Genomic DNA, 16,016 nt, shown 5'->3' on the forward strand with positions numbered 1-16,016 from the left:
ATGAATATTGACTGAAGATGAATATCATACATGGATATGAGTTTGGAATATAAGGGTAGACCTACTGGAAAGCATTTTTTGGAATATTTTTTTGGAAACTGAAAAGGCAGAAGAATTATAGGCTAGGCTTATAGCACCCGATTTTTTTAAAACTCAAACCATTTGGTAAGTACCTTAATGAATTTTAAACATCAGTTTGTAGCAGAGCATAATTACCCAGTCCTATTTTAGATAGAGCAAAATTTGGCACAGTAGCTTGCGCAAGCTTATTAAGGGGTAAGTGTTTCCAATAAGAATAGAACTTGGTGTTGTGTTTCCTACTATTTGCTTAAGTCAGACTGTCTTTGCTGGGAAAGAATTTTTAATAGATGCTTGTTCATACATCAGTAATTTTAAGTATGTTTATCTATAGAGATTTTAAGGTAGCTTACAACAGTATCACACATGACTAAAAATATAGATGTAGACCACTAGAAATATGGAAAAGGTTAAGACAGACACGCAGATTTGTCAAACTCATTGCCTTGGATTCACTGTCATCCCATATTGAAGAGAATCTAGCTGTATGCAATTATTTATGTAAGATTTGGCAAAAAGGTATATATATATACCTCACCAGTCACTGCCCTAGTTCCCAGATTTACTGAAGCAATTATATTGACCTATTGAATTTCTTTTATTTAATTGTACATTAAGAAACAAGTAATTATCTGTCTAAAGGAGATAATTTATTCTATAGGATATTCTTTATGAAGATAGTGAGAAAAATTCCATTTCGGTCTTAGGATTAGTTGTGATTCTCCAAGCACTTGATTTAAGTAATGTGAGTTGATAAACTGATTGATTTTCTTAATTTGATAGGCTGCTAGAAAGTTTAAAAAATTAAACTTGTAGCCCACCTGTAATGGGTATGTTTTGACCATTGCTATTCTTTTCTTTTTTAATTTCAAGTTTTCTTGTCTCCTGTGTATTCTGAGTAACTTTAATAAATTCTTTTGCAGGAAGTTATCTGATAAAAGCTAAATAAATAAAAAGTTTCTAGAACTGATATAATTAAACTTCAGATTTGACTTTGTGCTTTCTGGCCAAAGAAAGAAAAAATAAAATTAGATTACTCTTCTAAAATGAGGGATTCTAACTAGGATCCCTGAGAATGCAAATGATTTTCATATTTCTCACAGGAGACTGTGTATATAGCACAGGCATTTTGTCGTCGTCTTCCATTTTAGCCTTTGTTACTTTATTTATTTTTCGTGGCCATCTTTGTTTATTGTCATTACAACGCCTAGGCTAGCAATCTTGAGACATAGTGTTGTTGTTATTATTACAATTCAGTGGTTTTGGTATATTCCCAGGGTTTTGCAGTGTTACTGCTAAGCTATTTTCTGCCCTGTAGATTTGCCTGTTCTGATCATTTCATATAAATGGAATCATACAAGATGTGATCTCTTGTGACTGGCTTCTTTCACTTAGCTTGATGTTTCCAAGGTTCATCTGCGTTGTAGTGTGTATCAGTACTTCATTCACTTTTATTGCCAAGTAACATTGTGTTACCTCATTTTATTTCATCAGTTGATGGACATTCAGATTCTGTTGTGAACATTCATGTAAAAGTTTTTATATGGACATAGGTTTTTAATTTTTAAAATTTTTAATTCTCTTGGATATATATCTAGCAGTGGAATTACTGGGTCATATGGTAGCTAATGTCTGTACAAAAACTTTTACATGAATGTTCACAACAGCCTTATTAATAGCAAAAACAACCTAAATGTCCATCAACTGATAAAGAGGTGTGCTGCAGTCCATGGGCTCACAAAGAGCTCGACATGACTGGGCAGCTGAATAGCAACAGCAGCATGGTAACTATGTTTAGTCTTTTGAGGAGCTGCCAGACTGTTTTCCTCCAGTTTACATTCCTGTGTGTGCGGGTTCCATCTTCTCCATGTTTTCTCCCACAGTTGTTATTATCTGTCTTTTTGATTGTCTTCCTACCCACTAGTCATCCTAGTGGGTATGAAGTGTGGTATCTTGTTATGGTTTTGACTTGCATTTCCCTGAGGACTTAATGATGTTGAACACCTTTTCATATGCTTATTGGCTACTTTTAAATTGGGTTATTTGTTTTTTTTATTATTAAATTGTGTGAATTCTTATATATTCTAGATGTTATCATTGCCAGATAAGTATCTTCTCCCACTGTATGTGTTGTTTCTTCACTGTTGATGGTATCTTTTGAAACCCAAAAGTTATTAATTTTTAAGAAATCCAATTTATGTTTTTTTCTTTTGTTGCTTGTGCTTTAAGTGTTGTATCTAAAAGGCTGTTGCCTAATCCAGGGTCATAAAAAGTTGCTCTGTTTTCTTCTATAATTGCAGCACTTACCTTTAGGTCTTTGATTAATGTTAAATTAATTTTTGTATGTGGTGTGAAGTAGGGGTCCAACTTTACTTTGCCTGTGAATATTCAGTTGTCCTAGCACCATTTGCTGGACTCTTATTTCCCCACTGAATTACCTTGGCATCTTTGTTGGCAATCAATTGACTGTAAATGTGAGTTTATTTCTGGACTCTAAATTCCGTTCCCTTATTCTTATGTCTGTCCTCACACCAGAATTCCCCAGTCTTGATTACTGTGTCTCAGTAGTAAAATCAGAAAATTTGAAATCAGAAAATCAGAAATTTTGAGCCTTCCAGCTTTGTTCTTTTTCAACATTGTTTTGGCTCCACTGGGTCCTTTGAATTTCCATGTGAATTTTAAGATGAGTTTGTCAATTTCTGTGAAGAAGCCAGCTGGGATTTTGTTAGGGACCGCACTGAGCCTGTAGATCAATTTGGGGAATTAACAATATTAAATCTTCCATATTTTCCTATTTATTTAGGTCTTTATATTGGAAAGTGGCTAAGAGTAGATCTTAAAAGTCCTCATCACAAGAAAAAAATTGTAACTGTGAGGTGATGACACTAGTTAACTAAACTGGTGATGATCATTTCACATTATGTACATATATCAACTCACTGTGTTATACACTTTAAATGAATACAATGTTACATGTTAATTATATCTCAATAAAAGGGAAAAAAAGAATCGGGTGAGCCCAGCAGTCTAACACTTTGAGGATGGGGCCTTAGGTCCAGAACTCTGTCAGGCCGTTTTATCCTTCTTAGGGGAAGATCCTATGCCTGATATCTCACGAGGGGATCTTGGCTTCCAAACATTTCTCACATTTGCCTCAGTACAGTGCTTGTGCAGTGCCCAGAGGAATAGAGACAGTCCCATTGCTCTGTATGTTTTGACTTATCAACCTTACAGAACAGGTTGTATGATTGTTTTGCTGCTGCTTGCTGATCATGTTTTGCTGCTGCTTGCTGATCAAATTTGTGCTTATAGCAAGAGAAGAGAAGGCAATGAAGCTGCTAACTAGTCCAAGGAAGCAAATCCAGAAATCCAGAAACCCCAAATCCAGAGGACTAAATCTGTTCAGCTAATAAGTAACTACTTGCCAGTCATCTTCTAAATGTTATTTTTATTTAATTGTATGATTCCAAATGTACCAATTAGTGCATCTTGGTTGCTTTTAAAATGTTGATAAGAATAAAGACAATGATTATGAATTATTACATGTCTGGAAAAATTTTTTTTTAAAAAGATGCGTCTTTTAAGAGTGTAAACCTAGTTTCAAAATTATAACTTTCTTATTTATATTTAAGGTTCTAGCATCTTGGACAGAGCTGTTATTGAACACAATTTATTGTCTGCAAGCAAATTATATAATAATATTACCTTTGAAGAACTTGGAGCCCTTTTAGAGATTCCTGCAGCTAAGGTATTTTCTTATTTCCAATACATAAAAAGGAAGTTAGACTAAATCATTGATATAAAGAGAAAATAAAATACATACAGTTGGACCTTAATAACTGTGGATGAAAAATTTGTGGATATGGAGGGGGCCAGCTGTATTCATTGTACTACTCCATTTTATGTAAGGGTCTGGAGCCTCTGTGGATTTTGGTAGACAGGGCCCTCATGGAACCAATCCCCCAGGACTGATATTGAGGGAGGACTATAATCGGTAAATATTGTATGCATTGTATGTATGCAATAAAAATATACATAAAAAGCCTCAGATAAATGCAAGTAAATTATCTGAGTGTTAAAATAGTACTGTAATGGAATTAATTATCTTTGGTTTTGGATTTTTTTTAAGTTGTAATTCATGGTAAAGTGACCTAGAATGGAAATCTTAAAGGGGTTCCAGGTTATGATTCCCATTTTGTAAGAATATCTTTGTTTCATATCTGTTCAAATCCACTTCAGAGTGGTTTCTGATTTTTAACTAACGTTTGCCTCAATTCTTTTTCCTGCTCTTTAATGACTATGGTAATACTATAAGCTATTCTGTTGTAACTTCTGTGGTTGATTTAACTTAAGAAGTTGGCTGCATTATTAGGGAGTTGACTTCATTCTTAGTCATGATAAAGTTTGGTTGGCTATGTATAAATTCTGGACAAGTGTCGGTGTTATTTAGAGGGTATTTCCAGTGTCATCTAGAAAACATTCTCTTAATTTTAAATAACAAAAACAAGCAATCAACCTTACTTTTACTAACTTGTAGACCTTAAAGTCATGCAGTTATGGTCACATCCCCTTTAATCTGTTAGAAAATACTGAATTAAAATTTTACTAACACAGTTCCTTTACATGTATGCATTTAATACACAGTAAAGGCAGTGGAACCATTTTGGAACCAGGCCTTTAGTTACCATTAATAGATGCTTTCTTCTTAGGCTTTGAGGTATGATTCCTTGCTGAGACTAAGGGAAGTGAATATATTTTTAGCAGTAAATGCTAGTCACAGTCTGTTCAGGAGTGAATTAGGGTTGATTATGAACATGATCAGAATTACTATAAAGACTGTCACAACCCAGTTTTCTTAACAGACAGTAAACATGAAGTATGTCTTTAGGAATTAGAGGACCTTCTGCTCCCCTTTAATTGTTTTTTAAGTCCTTTCATTTCCCTGTTAAATTTGAACACTCTTCCTACTTTCAGTTTTTCCTTCAAAAAAACTACTGTCTTAAATAGTTTTGGGGGTAATAATGTGAAAACTGAAATGAAATAGAATAAGAAAAGCTAAGGATGTTTTTGAGTTGTGGATCCCAGAGAGAAGAAAAATTGTGAGTTTGATTTTGAGCAGAGAGAAAAATTGCTAAGAGGGCTAGGTGCTTGTTCAAAATCTTACAAGAGAAACAGATCCCAGTTAGCGTAAAATAATGGATTGTACCCAGAAAGAATTGGGGGATTAAATAGGCAGATTTACAAGATTTGTTCTTGTAATGAACAGCAGATGAACGCATACATAAGGCTTAGTGATGGTCAGCTAACCCAAAAGCTTTCAGTTCTGTTGATGAGCATGTGTGAATAACTCAATATGATAATTAAAATGTCTAAGAGTGTTTTTTTGTTTTAAACAGGCAGAAAAGATAGCATCACAAATGATCACAGAAGGACGTATGAATGGATTTATTGATCAGATTGATGGAATAGTTCATTTTGAAAGTAAGAAGTTTTGCTTGGTTATAGCATGATGAAATGACAGTGTTGTGTATTTGTGATTAAAACATGCTGAGTGAGCAATTGCCGAGCATTATCCTTTGACCCAGAATCTTAATACTGGAGTGAACTTATTTCCCAGAGAAATTGTTGTTGTTGTTGTTCAGTCACTCAGTCGGGTCCGACTCTTTGTGACCCCATGGACTGCAGCATGCCAGGTTTCCCATCCTTCACCATCAGCAGGAGCTTGCTCACACTCATGTCCATCGAGTTGGTGATGCCATCCAACCATCTCATCCTCTATCATCCCCTTTTCCTGCCTTCAATCTTTCCCAGCATCAGGGACTTTTCCAGTGAGTCAGTTCTTCGCATCAGGTGGCCAAAGTATTGGAGCTTTCCTTTAGGATTGACTAGTTTGGTCTCCTTGCAGTCCAAACGCAAGGAGGAAAAATTGAAACTGGAATTGTTATATTCATTCATTTACTCACCAAAGATTTATTGACTACATACCATGTAACGGGCGTGTAGAAAGGACAGTTGCATTTCCTATCAACAGCTCACTAAACTGATGGAGGCAGACAGATAAGTAGATATCGCGACTTTCTCGTTTGTCTTAAAACCTCCGCAGCCCGTCTTCCCACCTCATTTGTGCCCTGGACCTTACTGCACCAGAACCATTCTGCTTGGACAGTTGTAACTTGAAATACCCACCTCTGGCCATGGCCTTTCCCCAGCCTTTTTAGTGGTCTTTCTCAGGTACGTCTGCTTTACCTCTTCCTTGACTGCGCTGGAGCCTTCCATCTGTGACTTTCACTTTCCTCCTGTCATCCTAGCCCTTTAAAATTCTTTTAATTTATTATTTTAAAAAGTTGTTTATATTTGGCTGTGCCAGGTCTCAGTTGTTTATATATTGGCTGTGCCTCGTTGTGGCATGCAGGATCTTTTTTTTTTTCTTTTTTTAAGTTGCAGCATATGAACTCTTTAGTTATGGCATGTGGGATCTAGTTCCCTGACCAGGGATTGAACCTAGGGTCCCTGCATTGGGAGTACAGAGTCTTACCACGGAACCTTCAGGGACGTCTCCCTTTTTAAAGTTTTGCCGTTCTTCTTATCCAGCTTAGAGTTCATGGTTCATCATTTCAGTTACTCTTTCTCAGAGGCCCCAGACCACTTGCCTGCTAACTTTGTTCCTGCTGTCCAGCAGGTCTTCACCTTGAATGACCCCATCCTTCAGCTTTTCCAGGCCTGTCCTTGAGTAGCTGAACTAGGGTTGCTGGAGAAGAGTCTAGAGTCCCAGATTGATTGATACCGCTGCAGATCCAGGATCCTGGGTTCTCAGCACTGCCTGGGATTCTTCATACATTTCTCTAGTCCACTCTTTTTCCCTCCTCTGCAGTGACTGTTTCAGATTTCAGTTTCCTAAATCTCTGACTTTTGTCCTCCTTCACTCAGGAAAAAACTGCGTTTCCTATTCATAGGGAGAAGAAAAAAAAGCTATTCATATGAAATTGTCTTAACTTTATCAGATTTATAAACTCCTGAATGTTAAATATAGAGTGAATTTTGTCTTTTTCTTCTTTCATGTTATACTGGAGATGGATTCCATCTCTCTTTCTAGTTCTTCCACTTGAGATCCCTTCTCTGAACTCTGCCACTCCTTACCCCCAACAGAGATCTTTTTACAGAACTTGAGCTTAGCAATTATTTTGTCCATTTTCATCCTCCCCACCCCCCCACCTTTGTTGGCTTCTTTCTATCAATATTTAAACATACTCGGGTCTCTTCCGTTTTAGTAAAAATCCTTATATCTTTCAGGCTTCATCTTGGCTTTACATCATGTCGAATAGGGTTGACCACTTACTCCTTTTTGATTGCCCCCCACCCCTTTGACTTCTGTCCATCTCCTTCACCATGTTCTCCTGCTTCTCCTCCTTTTTCTCCAGGTATTCCTCCCAGCCATCTCTGTAGACTCTGTACTGCTTTACAGTTAAATATTGGGGCTGCTTAGGACTTACTCCTCGGCCTTTTTCTCCTCACTCTGCTGAGTTACCCTAGTAACCTGGTACATCTACTCCTATTGATCCATCTCTATGCAGACAATACTTAGATTTCTAGTGTAAGTCTCTCTTCTGAGTCTCAGACTCAGCAGCTCTAATTGACAAGTAGGTGTTTTCAACTTGACTGCTTCGTGGGCATCTCAGAAGGAACATATCCAAAACCACATTTGCCGTTTCCCCTCCCTGCCTGCCTCTCAGAACAACCACCCAGCTCTCCAGAACTAGAGTGTTCACTTTCTCCAGCACCCTTATCCTTACCCCTTCTTTTCTTTGCTGCCCAGAATCCTTTCAACTTTCTGTCTTATGTGTATCTAGAATCCACATACTTTTCTTCATTTGTTCCTGTCACCACTCTATTCTAAGCTCCTATACCCTCTTTTGGGCTTAAGAAATAGCCTCTTAACTTTTTTCTCATGTCTGCAATTACTCCTTTCTAGTCCCATTGCCCTGCTATAGCCAGAGTGATTGTGATCTTTGAAAAATGCAAACAGGCAGAAAAAAGAAATAAACACCAAATGATTCAGTGTTACTCTATTCCATTACATGCTGGTTGAATGCTTTCCCCATTGCTTGTAGAGTAAAATTCTGCAAAGTCTCCAAAAGATCGTGCGTGACCCTTTATGAATTTCTCTTTCCAGTCCAGCCCACAGGTCTTTTTGTTTTCTCCATCATTGTAAGTTCCTTCCCACATCAGACATTGCAGAATAGCCATCCCTCCACAGCCAGCCTCTCCAGTCATCTTCTGTTTGTCCCCGTGTCTTAGTTTCAACAGCATTAATCAATAATGATTTTCCTGACTCCTCAGATTAGGAATAGCTCTAAGTTATATGTTCTTGTCACCCTGAATTTCTTGCTAGCATTAATTATAATTATTTCCATTTCTGTAGCTCTTTGTCTAAATGCCTGTTTCTGTTACCAAGCTCAGCTTCCTAGTGATCAATATTAAGTGTTTCTTATTCTCCATGGTATGTCCAACATCTTTTCTAGTGCCCTGCCTATTGTAAGTGGGAAATAAATAATTATTAAATTAACAAATACAGTATATGATGAATAGTATAGCAGAGGGGTAACCAAGTAAAAGAACAATTTAAATTAATGTCTGCCAACTTGATAGAATATGGAATATTTTCCTTTCTAATTTTCTTAGATTAAAAAAATTTCAGTGGTAAGTCTGTTCTTATTAAGAAGTAAATGTTACACCAGTGACTAAAGGAAGAGTCTGTAATACCTTTTCACTTTCTCTTGCATTCCTCTAACCCCACCTGTCTGGCACAACTAGTATCAGTCTGAAATCTTGTCTGTCTTTCTACATGCTTATATAGATAAGTAAAAAAAGGTAGGGACTTTAAAAAATGGTGTCCTACCTTAAAGTACATAGTATTCTACAAAGTGGTGGGTTTTTTTTTAAGTTAATATACCATGAACATATTTCAAGTCACTAGATACAAAATCTAATTTATTTGTTTGAATAGTTGTGTAGTTATTTCATGGAGTTCAACTGTTCACCTGTTGATAGACATTCGGGTGCTTTCCTTGTGCAAATCTTTAAATCCTGGGACACTTAGTTCTCTAGAACGAAGTCTCAGAAGTTACATACTTTGATGCTTCAGAGGATGTATGTATTTTGATTAATAGCTACTACCAGTTTGTTTTTCAGAAAGCTGTAGCCATTTACACTTCCACCAACATGAGAGAATGAATCTTTAACAATTGGATATTCTTTTTCTTTTTATCTTTTGCCAGTTGTTGGGGGGAAATACCACATTATTGTCTTACCGTACATTTCCTTGGCACTGGTGATGTTTAAATCTTTCCATGTATTGGTCATTAGCATTTTCTCATCTGTGAATTGACATTATTTTTTCTTACACATTTCCTTCCTTTCTTCTCCATACCTTTCCTGTATCAATGTTACAGATACTTTTCTCATTCTATTAGTTGTGTTTCTATTAGGCAATGTGTACCATAAACCCTAACCCCAGACACATTTAAAAGCTTTTTTTACAGCCAAATATGTCCATTTTTAATTTTATGACTTTTGTGCTTTCTGTATTGAGTAAGAAAGTCTCCTTCACTTTGGGGTTAAATTAATATTTAAAGTTTCTTTAATGTTTTATTTGTTGTTTTATATTTACAAATTCAGTCTGTAGTTCATTTTTGTGTATAATTTTAAGTCATGGTCTAGCTGTTTTTTTTTTAAAAGATAGACTGCCAATTATGTGAGTATCATTTATTAAATAAAACATCCTTTCTGATCTTTGGAGTGTATTAGGTTTCGCGTGATGCTAGTTGTAAAGAACTCGACTGCCAGTGCAGGAAATGTAAGAGACACGGGTTTGATCCCTGGGTCGGGAAGATCCCGTGGAGTAGGACAAAGCAACCTGCTCCAGTATTATTGCCCGGAGAATCCCATGGGCAGAGGAGCCTGGTGGGCTACAGTCCTCAGGGTTGCAAAGAGTCGGACATGACTGAAGTGACTTGGCACCCACCCAGGTTTCACAAATTAGTTTGGATCTCTTTCTGTACTCTTTTCAGTTCCGTGGATCTGTAACAATATTAGGTAATAAATTTATAATAGATTTTACTGTTGATAGAGCAGACCCTATCCCTCCACTACTATTTTTTAATTGAGTTGAGATTCACATATGTGAGATTAATCATTCAGTATCATTTAGTATGTTTACAGTGTTGTACAACCAACATCTCTGCCTGATTCCAGAACAGTTTTATCTTCTCAAAAAGAAGCCCCATGCCCCTTAAGCACTTGCTCCTCATACCTCTCTCTCTCCAGCCCCTTAGCAGCTCATTTCTGTTGTCTCTATGCATTTACCTGTTCTGCATATTTGATACAAATGAAACCATACAATATGTGACCTTTTAGCTTCTTTCACATGATGTAGTATTTTCAAGTTTCACTCATGTTATAACATGTAGTCAGTACTTCATTCCTTTTTAAGGCTGAATAATACTTAGTTGTGTAGATATACCATAATCCTGCCCCTGTTTTTAATTTTCAAAATTATTTTGGCTATTCTCAAACATCAGTTTTTCCATATTAACTTTAGTAATTTTATCTTGTTCAGGAAGCAAAACAGAGAAAGGGGGGATTGTCTTGGAAATTTCTTTAAATTTATGTATTAATAGAAAAGGACTGATATTTTTAAGATATTACATCTTTCCAGCTGGAAATACGATTTGTATCTGCTCAAGTTATTTTATGTCCTTTATTCAGATTTTGTAGTTTTTTTTCCCTTCATTAATTCTGTGCCCAAATGTGTAAATGTTGGTGCTGTTTTGGATGGAGCTTGCTCCCTAGTTTTTCATTTCTAACTGCAGATTGCCGTGCAGAGAAAAGCGTGCTAGATCATGAAGTTTTTTGTTTGGAGTTTAAATATTAAAATATTGTTTAGAGTCCAGTAGAATCCCAGGGACCAGGGAGCCTGGTGGACTGCCCTCTATGGGGTCACACAGAGTCAGACATGACTGAAGTGACTTAGCAGCAGCAGAGACAGCGTGGAGTAGATAAATAGACTTACTTTCCCCAGTAGGTGGCAGTGTCTTATGAAGGTATAAAGTGAAAGAAAGAAAGTCACTCAGTCCTGTCCGACTCTTTGTGACCCCACAGACTATATAGTCCATGGAATTCTCTAGGCCAGAATACTGGAGTGGGTAGCCTTTCCCTTCTCCAGGGGATCTTCCCACTCCAGGGATCAAACCCAGGTCTCCTGCATTGCAGGCAGATTTTTTACCAACTGAGCCACAAGGGAAGCCCAAGAATACTGGAGTGGGTAGCCTATCCCTTCTCCAGTGGATCTTAAGGTATAAACTGAGTGAGGTGCTTTAACTTCAGTGAAGTCATCTTACTGTTGTGGCTGAGGTGGTTTGGTTGGTTTTATTTTGTGTATTTTTGTCTTCTTTTGTTTTATATTCTGTGCCAGTGATTGGAGTACTTTTCTTGACTGTTGCTTAATTAGTTTAATTTTATCAGCCAAGAGTTTTGAAGTAAACTTTTAAAAATCAGTGTTTGTGTATTTTGTCTTCTAACTCACATTCACTATGGTTGCAAAGGAGTAACCTCAGCTTTGTACATTATTCCTTTTTTCTTTAGCACGAGAAGCCCTGCCAACATGGGACAAACAGATCCAGTCACTCTGTTTCCAAGTGAATAACCTTTTGGAGAAAATTAGTCAGACAGCACCAGAATGGACAGCACAAGCCATGGAAGCCCAGATGGCTCAGTGACTCCTTGCAGACCGTCTGTGCTCACTACATCTTTTTCCACGTTGTACGGATTCATTTCACTATCTCTCAAAAACATTTGCATCATGACCTTACATATTTCAATCCCTTTTATGCTGGATTCTATTTAAAGAAGACATTATTAGAGCAGGAAGTACAAGCATTTAAAAATATGTAGTTCCCATTTATTCAGGGTCTCTGTGTATCAAGCTAACTCAGATGTTTTGAAAGCTTTTTCTTTAAACAGAGTAAGTGAAATATCTGTGGCTAAGAAGTTTGGGATTTGTGATAACTTTGTAGTCATGTAAAAATAAGTGCTTTGTGCCTCTCCACATGTGGTTATTCTAATAAATGGAGAAGTGAGCCAAATAAAAGTAGTACTTTTGTTTTTAATTAGTGAATAGTGTTTTATTCCTTTTCCCTTTCACTTAAGCAGACAATTATTTATCCCATATGCAAGAAATGAAAAGATAAGCCAAAAAGCCTCTTCCCTAGGTATTCACAGTCACAGAGCCAAGAGTCAGCACATGAAATACTTGTACCAAGTCTGAGAGCACACAGTGGAGAATTTTTTATTTAGCAGAGAAGGGTCAGCAAAGACTCCTCAGAATCATTCCAGCCTCCGTTCATATAGAAAATGGGGAAGGACTTTTAAAAAAGAGTCTGTAGGCAACTACCAGTTTCAACTCAAACATGTAAGGAGCTCAAGTAGTCACTCCATCCTCACAACAAGAAAAGGCTTAACAGGTGGAAAAAAATCAATTCCTTTTCTTAGATCCACCAGAGAATTGAGGTCACAGGGCACACCACCACTCCCAAAACTGGAGAAATAAAGAGTCACAGTAGAGGTCAGCTTACCAGGAGCAGACCAGCGTGGGCCAGTAACTGGTGACTAGTGAAATGGTAACTGACAAATTACTGGAGGCTAACTATGGACTAGGACTTCTGTGGTGGCTCAGTGGTAAAGAATGCCTGCAATGCAGGAGATGTGGGTTACATCCCTGCTTTGGGAAGATCCCCTGGAGAGGGAAATGGCAACCCACTCCAGTATTCTTGCCTGGGAAATCCCCTGGACAGAGGAGTCTGGTGGGCTGCAGCCCATGGGGTTGAAACAATAGCAATAAGTTTGGATTGGCAGGACAGTTAAAACCCCCTGGCACTCCAGGAAGTTCTCATGATTAAGATGAGGGATCCTCTTGTGTTTCAGGGGAGGAGAAAGCAACTATTTTGAAATACTTCCAGATCATTTTCCATGACAAAGGCCTGCCCTCTGAAGGAAATTACTCTACCAAGGCCTTATCTGACCTGGGGAAAAGCCAGCTGCATAATTTCAGTCCCTGTTAGCCTACTTGTGACACAACTTAGCAACTAAACAACAAAATTTTTTTTTTAACTTTAGACAACATGTCAAGGACAGATGGGTAGTGTAATCAGAGAGACTGAAATTTCAGAACTATAAAATTTTAGGAATGTATATAATTGGTACACTAAGAAAGGATGGAGAAAATGGAATCACAGTATTTTTAATTAAAACCAGAGCATCAACAACAAAAAATGTGAGGCAAAAAGTGATAAAACTGCAAAGAGAAATAGATGAATCCACTATACTTGAAAATGTCAGCACCATTCTCTCAGCAGTGGACAGTTGAGCAGGCAGAAAGTTACTAAGTACGTAGTTGAACTCAACAGCACCATCAGTCAACTGGATCTAATCTGATATTTCTAAACGACATCCAACAACAGTACACTCGAGTTCACATAGAACATTCACCAGAGTAGACCATACCCTGGGTCAGAAAACACACCTTACCAAGTTAAAAAGAACAGAAATCATAAAATTTTATGCTCTCTGACCACAATGAAATGAAACTGAAAATAACAGAAACATAGCTGGAAATTTCCACAAAACTTGAAGATTAAACAACATACTTCTAAATAACATGCAGATTAAAGAAGAAATCTCAAGAAGAAAATATTTTGAACTAAATGAAAATACAACTTATCAAAATTTGTGGAATGCAGTGCATGTGTTAGGAAAGAAGACAGATCTAAAATCAATAAGCTTCCACAAGAGGAAACTAGAAAAAAAGAAAATTAAATCCAAAGTAAGCAGAAGGGATGAAATAATAAAAATCAGAGTAGAGTGTGAATCAGTGAAACTTGAAAACAGGAAGTTAATAAGAGAAAATCAATGAAATCAAAACCTGTTTCTTTGAAAACATGAATAAAATGGTTAACTCTAGCCAGACTAAGATAAAAAGAGAAGGCACAAATTACTAATATCAGAAATAAAGGGGAAAGTTTAAAAATAAAATTTTAAAAAAAAGAAAAAAACTTAAAAATAAAAAAAATTAAAAAAATAAAGGAGTCATAACTACAGATCCTATGAAGATTAGAGGAATAATTAAGGACCATTATAAATAGCTCTATGCTGATAATTTTGATAACTTAGATGATACGGACCAATTCTATGAGCGATATCTACCAATTCTCCCAAGAAATAATCTGAATAGGCCTATAACTGTTAAATTTTTAAAATTAATAATTAATAACCTTCCATACCGGAAAGCACTGGGCCCAGATGAGTTCACTACTGAATTTTATCAAACATTTAAGGAAGAAATCATACCAATTCTCTACAATCTCAGAAAACAGAAGATACAGAACACTTCTTCATTCATTTTTTTTTTTTAAGGCAAGCATCATCCTTCCACCAAAGCCAGATAAAGATATTACAAGAAAGGAAAACTGCAGTTCTGTATCTATCATGAATATAGATGCAAAAATTCTTAACAAAATATTAGTGAGTCAGATCCAGCAATACATAAAAAGAATTATATGCCATGACCAAGTGGGATTTATTCTAGGTATATAAATTGTTCAACATTAAAAAATCAATTAATATATTTCATCACATCTATAAGCTATAGAAGAAAAGTTCTTTGATCATCTCAGTAAGTACAGAAAAAGCATTTTTATAAAACCCAACACCTATTCATGATAAAAAAAATTTCAAAAACTGGGAATACAGAGGAATTTCCTCAATAAAGAATATGTACAAAAACCTTATAGCTAACATCATAATGGTGAGAAACTAGATTGCTAGATTCTTTCCCCCTAAGATCAGGAATAAGGCAAAGCTGTCCACTCTCACCACTCCAATTTTTTTGGCCATGCCTGGGGGCTTGTGGAATCCCTCACCAGTAATTCAACCTGCACCCTTGGCACCGAAAGCACAGAGTCCTAACTACTGGACTGCCAGGGAATTCCCTCACCACTCTTATTGAACATTGTATTGTAAGTCCTGGATGATGCCGTAAGACCAGAAAAGAAAGTTAACCTTAAATACAGATTGGCTGCAGATGGTGACTGCAGCCGTGAAATTAAAGACGTTTGCTCCTTGCAAGAAAAGCTATGACCAACCCAGACAGCATATTAAAAAATGGAGACGTTACTTTGCTGACAAAGGTCCGTATAGTCAAAGCTATGGTTTTTCCAGTAGTCATATATGGATGTGAGATTTGGACCATAAAGAAAGTGCCGAAGAATTAATGCTTTTGAACTGTGGTGTTGGAGAAAACTCTTGAGAGTCCTTTGGACTGCAAGGAGATCAAACCAGTCAATCCTAAAGGAAATCAGTCCTGAATATTCATTGGAAGGACTGATGCTGAAGCTGAAACTCCAATACTTTGACCATCTGATGCATAGAAGTGACTCCTTGGAAAAGACCCTGATGCTGGGAAAGATTGAAGGCAGGAGGAGAAGGGGACAACATAGGATGAGATGGTTGGATGGCATCACCAACTTGATGGACATGAATTTGAGCAAGCTCTGGGAGTTGGTGATGGACAAGGAAGCTTGGCGTGCTGCAGTCCATGGGGTTGCAAAGAGTTGGACATGACTGAGCGACTGAACTGAACTGAACTGGGAAGAAAGAAATAAAACTATCTCTGTTCACAGTTGACATGATTATCTATGTAGAAAATCTCAAGGAACCAGAAGAAAAAATTCTTGCAACTAATAAGGAGTTAAATAGCAAAGTTGCAGGATATGAGGTTAATATACAAAAGTCAGTTGCTTTCAGGACTTTGCTGGTGGTCCAGTGGTTACGAATCTGCCTTACAATGCGGGGTTGCAGGTTTGATTCCTGGTTCAGGAACTAAGATC

At 37.0% G+C, this 16,016-nt stretch overlaps 1 protein-coding gene across 2 annotated transcripts in view; it reads left to right on the forward strand.

Moving 5' to 3' along the window:
* Positions 1-12,242, forward strand: part of COPS4 (COP9 signalosome subunit 4) — a 38,938-nt gene extending 26,696 nt beyond the window's left edge. The window contains exons 8-10 of one of the 2 annotated variants that reach the window (XM_005904333.2): positions 3,711-3,826; positions 5,475-5,559; positions 11,719-12,242. In XM_005904333.2, coding sequence (XP_005904395.1) covers positions 3,711-3,826; positions 5,475-5,559; positions 11,719-11,852 — 335 coding nt within the window. In that variant the 3' untranslated portion in view covers positions 11,853-12,242. The remainder of the gene's footprint in view (positions 1-3,710; positions 3,827-5,474; positions 5,560-11,718) is intronic. The other variant, XM_005904334.2, reaches the window with a different exon arrangement.
* The last annotated feature ends 3,774 nt before the right edge of the window (positions 12,243-16,016 follow it).

This window comes from Bos mutus, chromosome 6 (genome assembly GCF_027580195.1).
Source record: "Bos mutus isolate GX-2022 chromosome 6, NWIPB_WYAK_1.1, whole genome shotgun sequence".
Taxonomy (NCBI): domain Eukaryota; kingdom Metazoa; phylum Chordata; class Mammalia; order Artiodactyla; family Bovidae; genus Bos; species Bos mutus.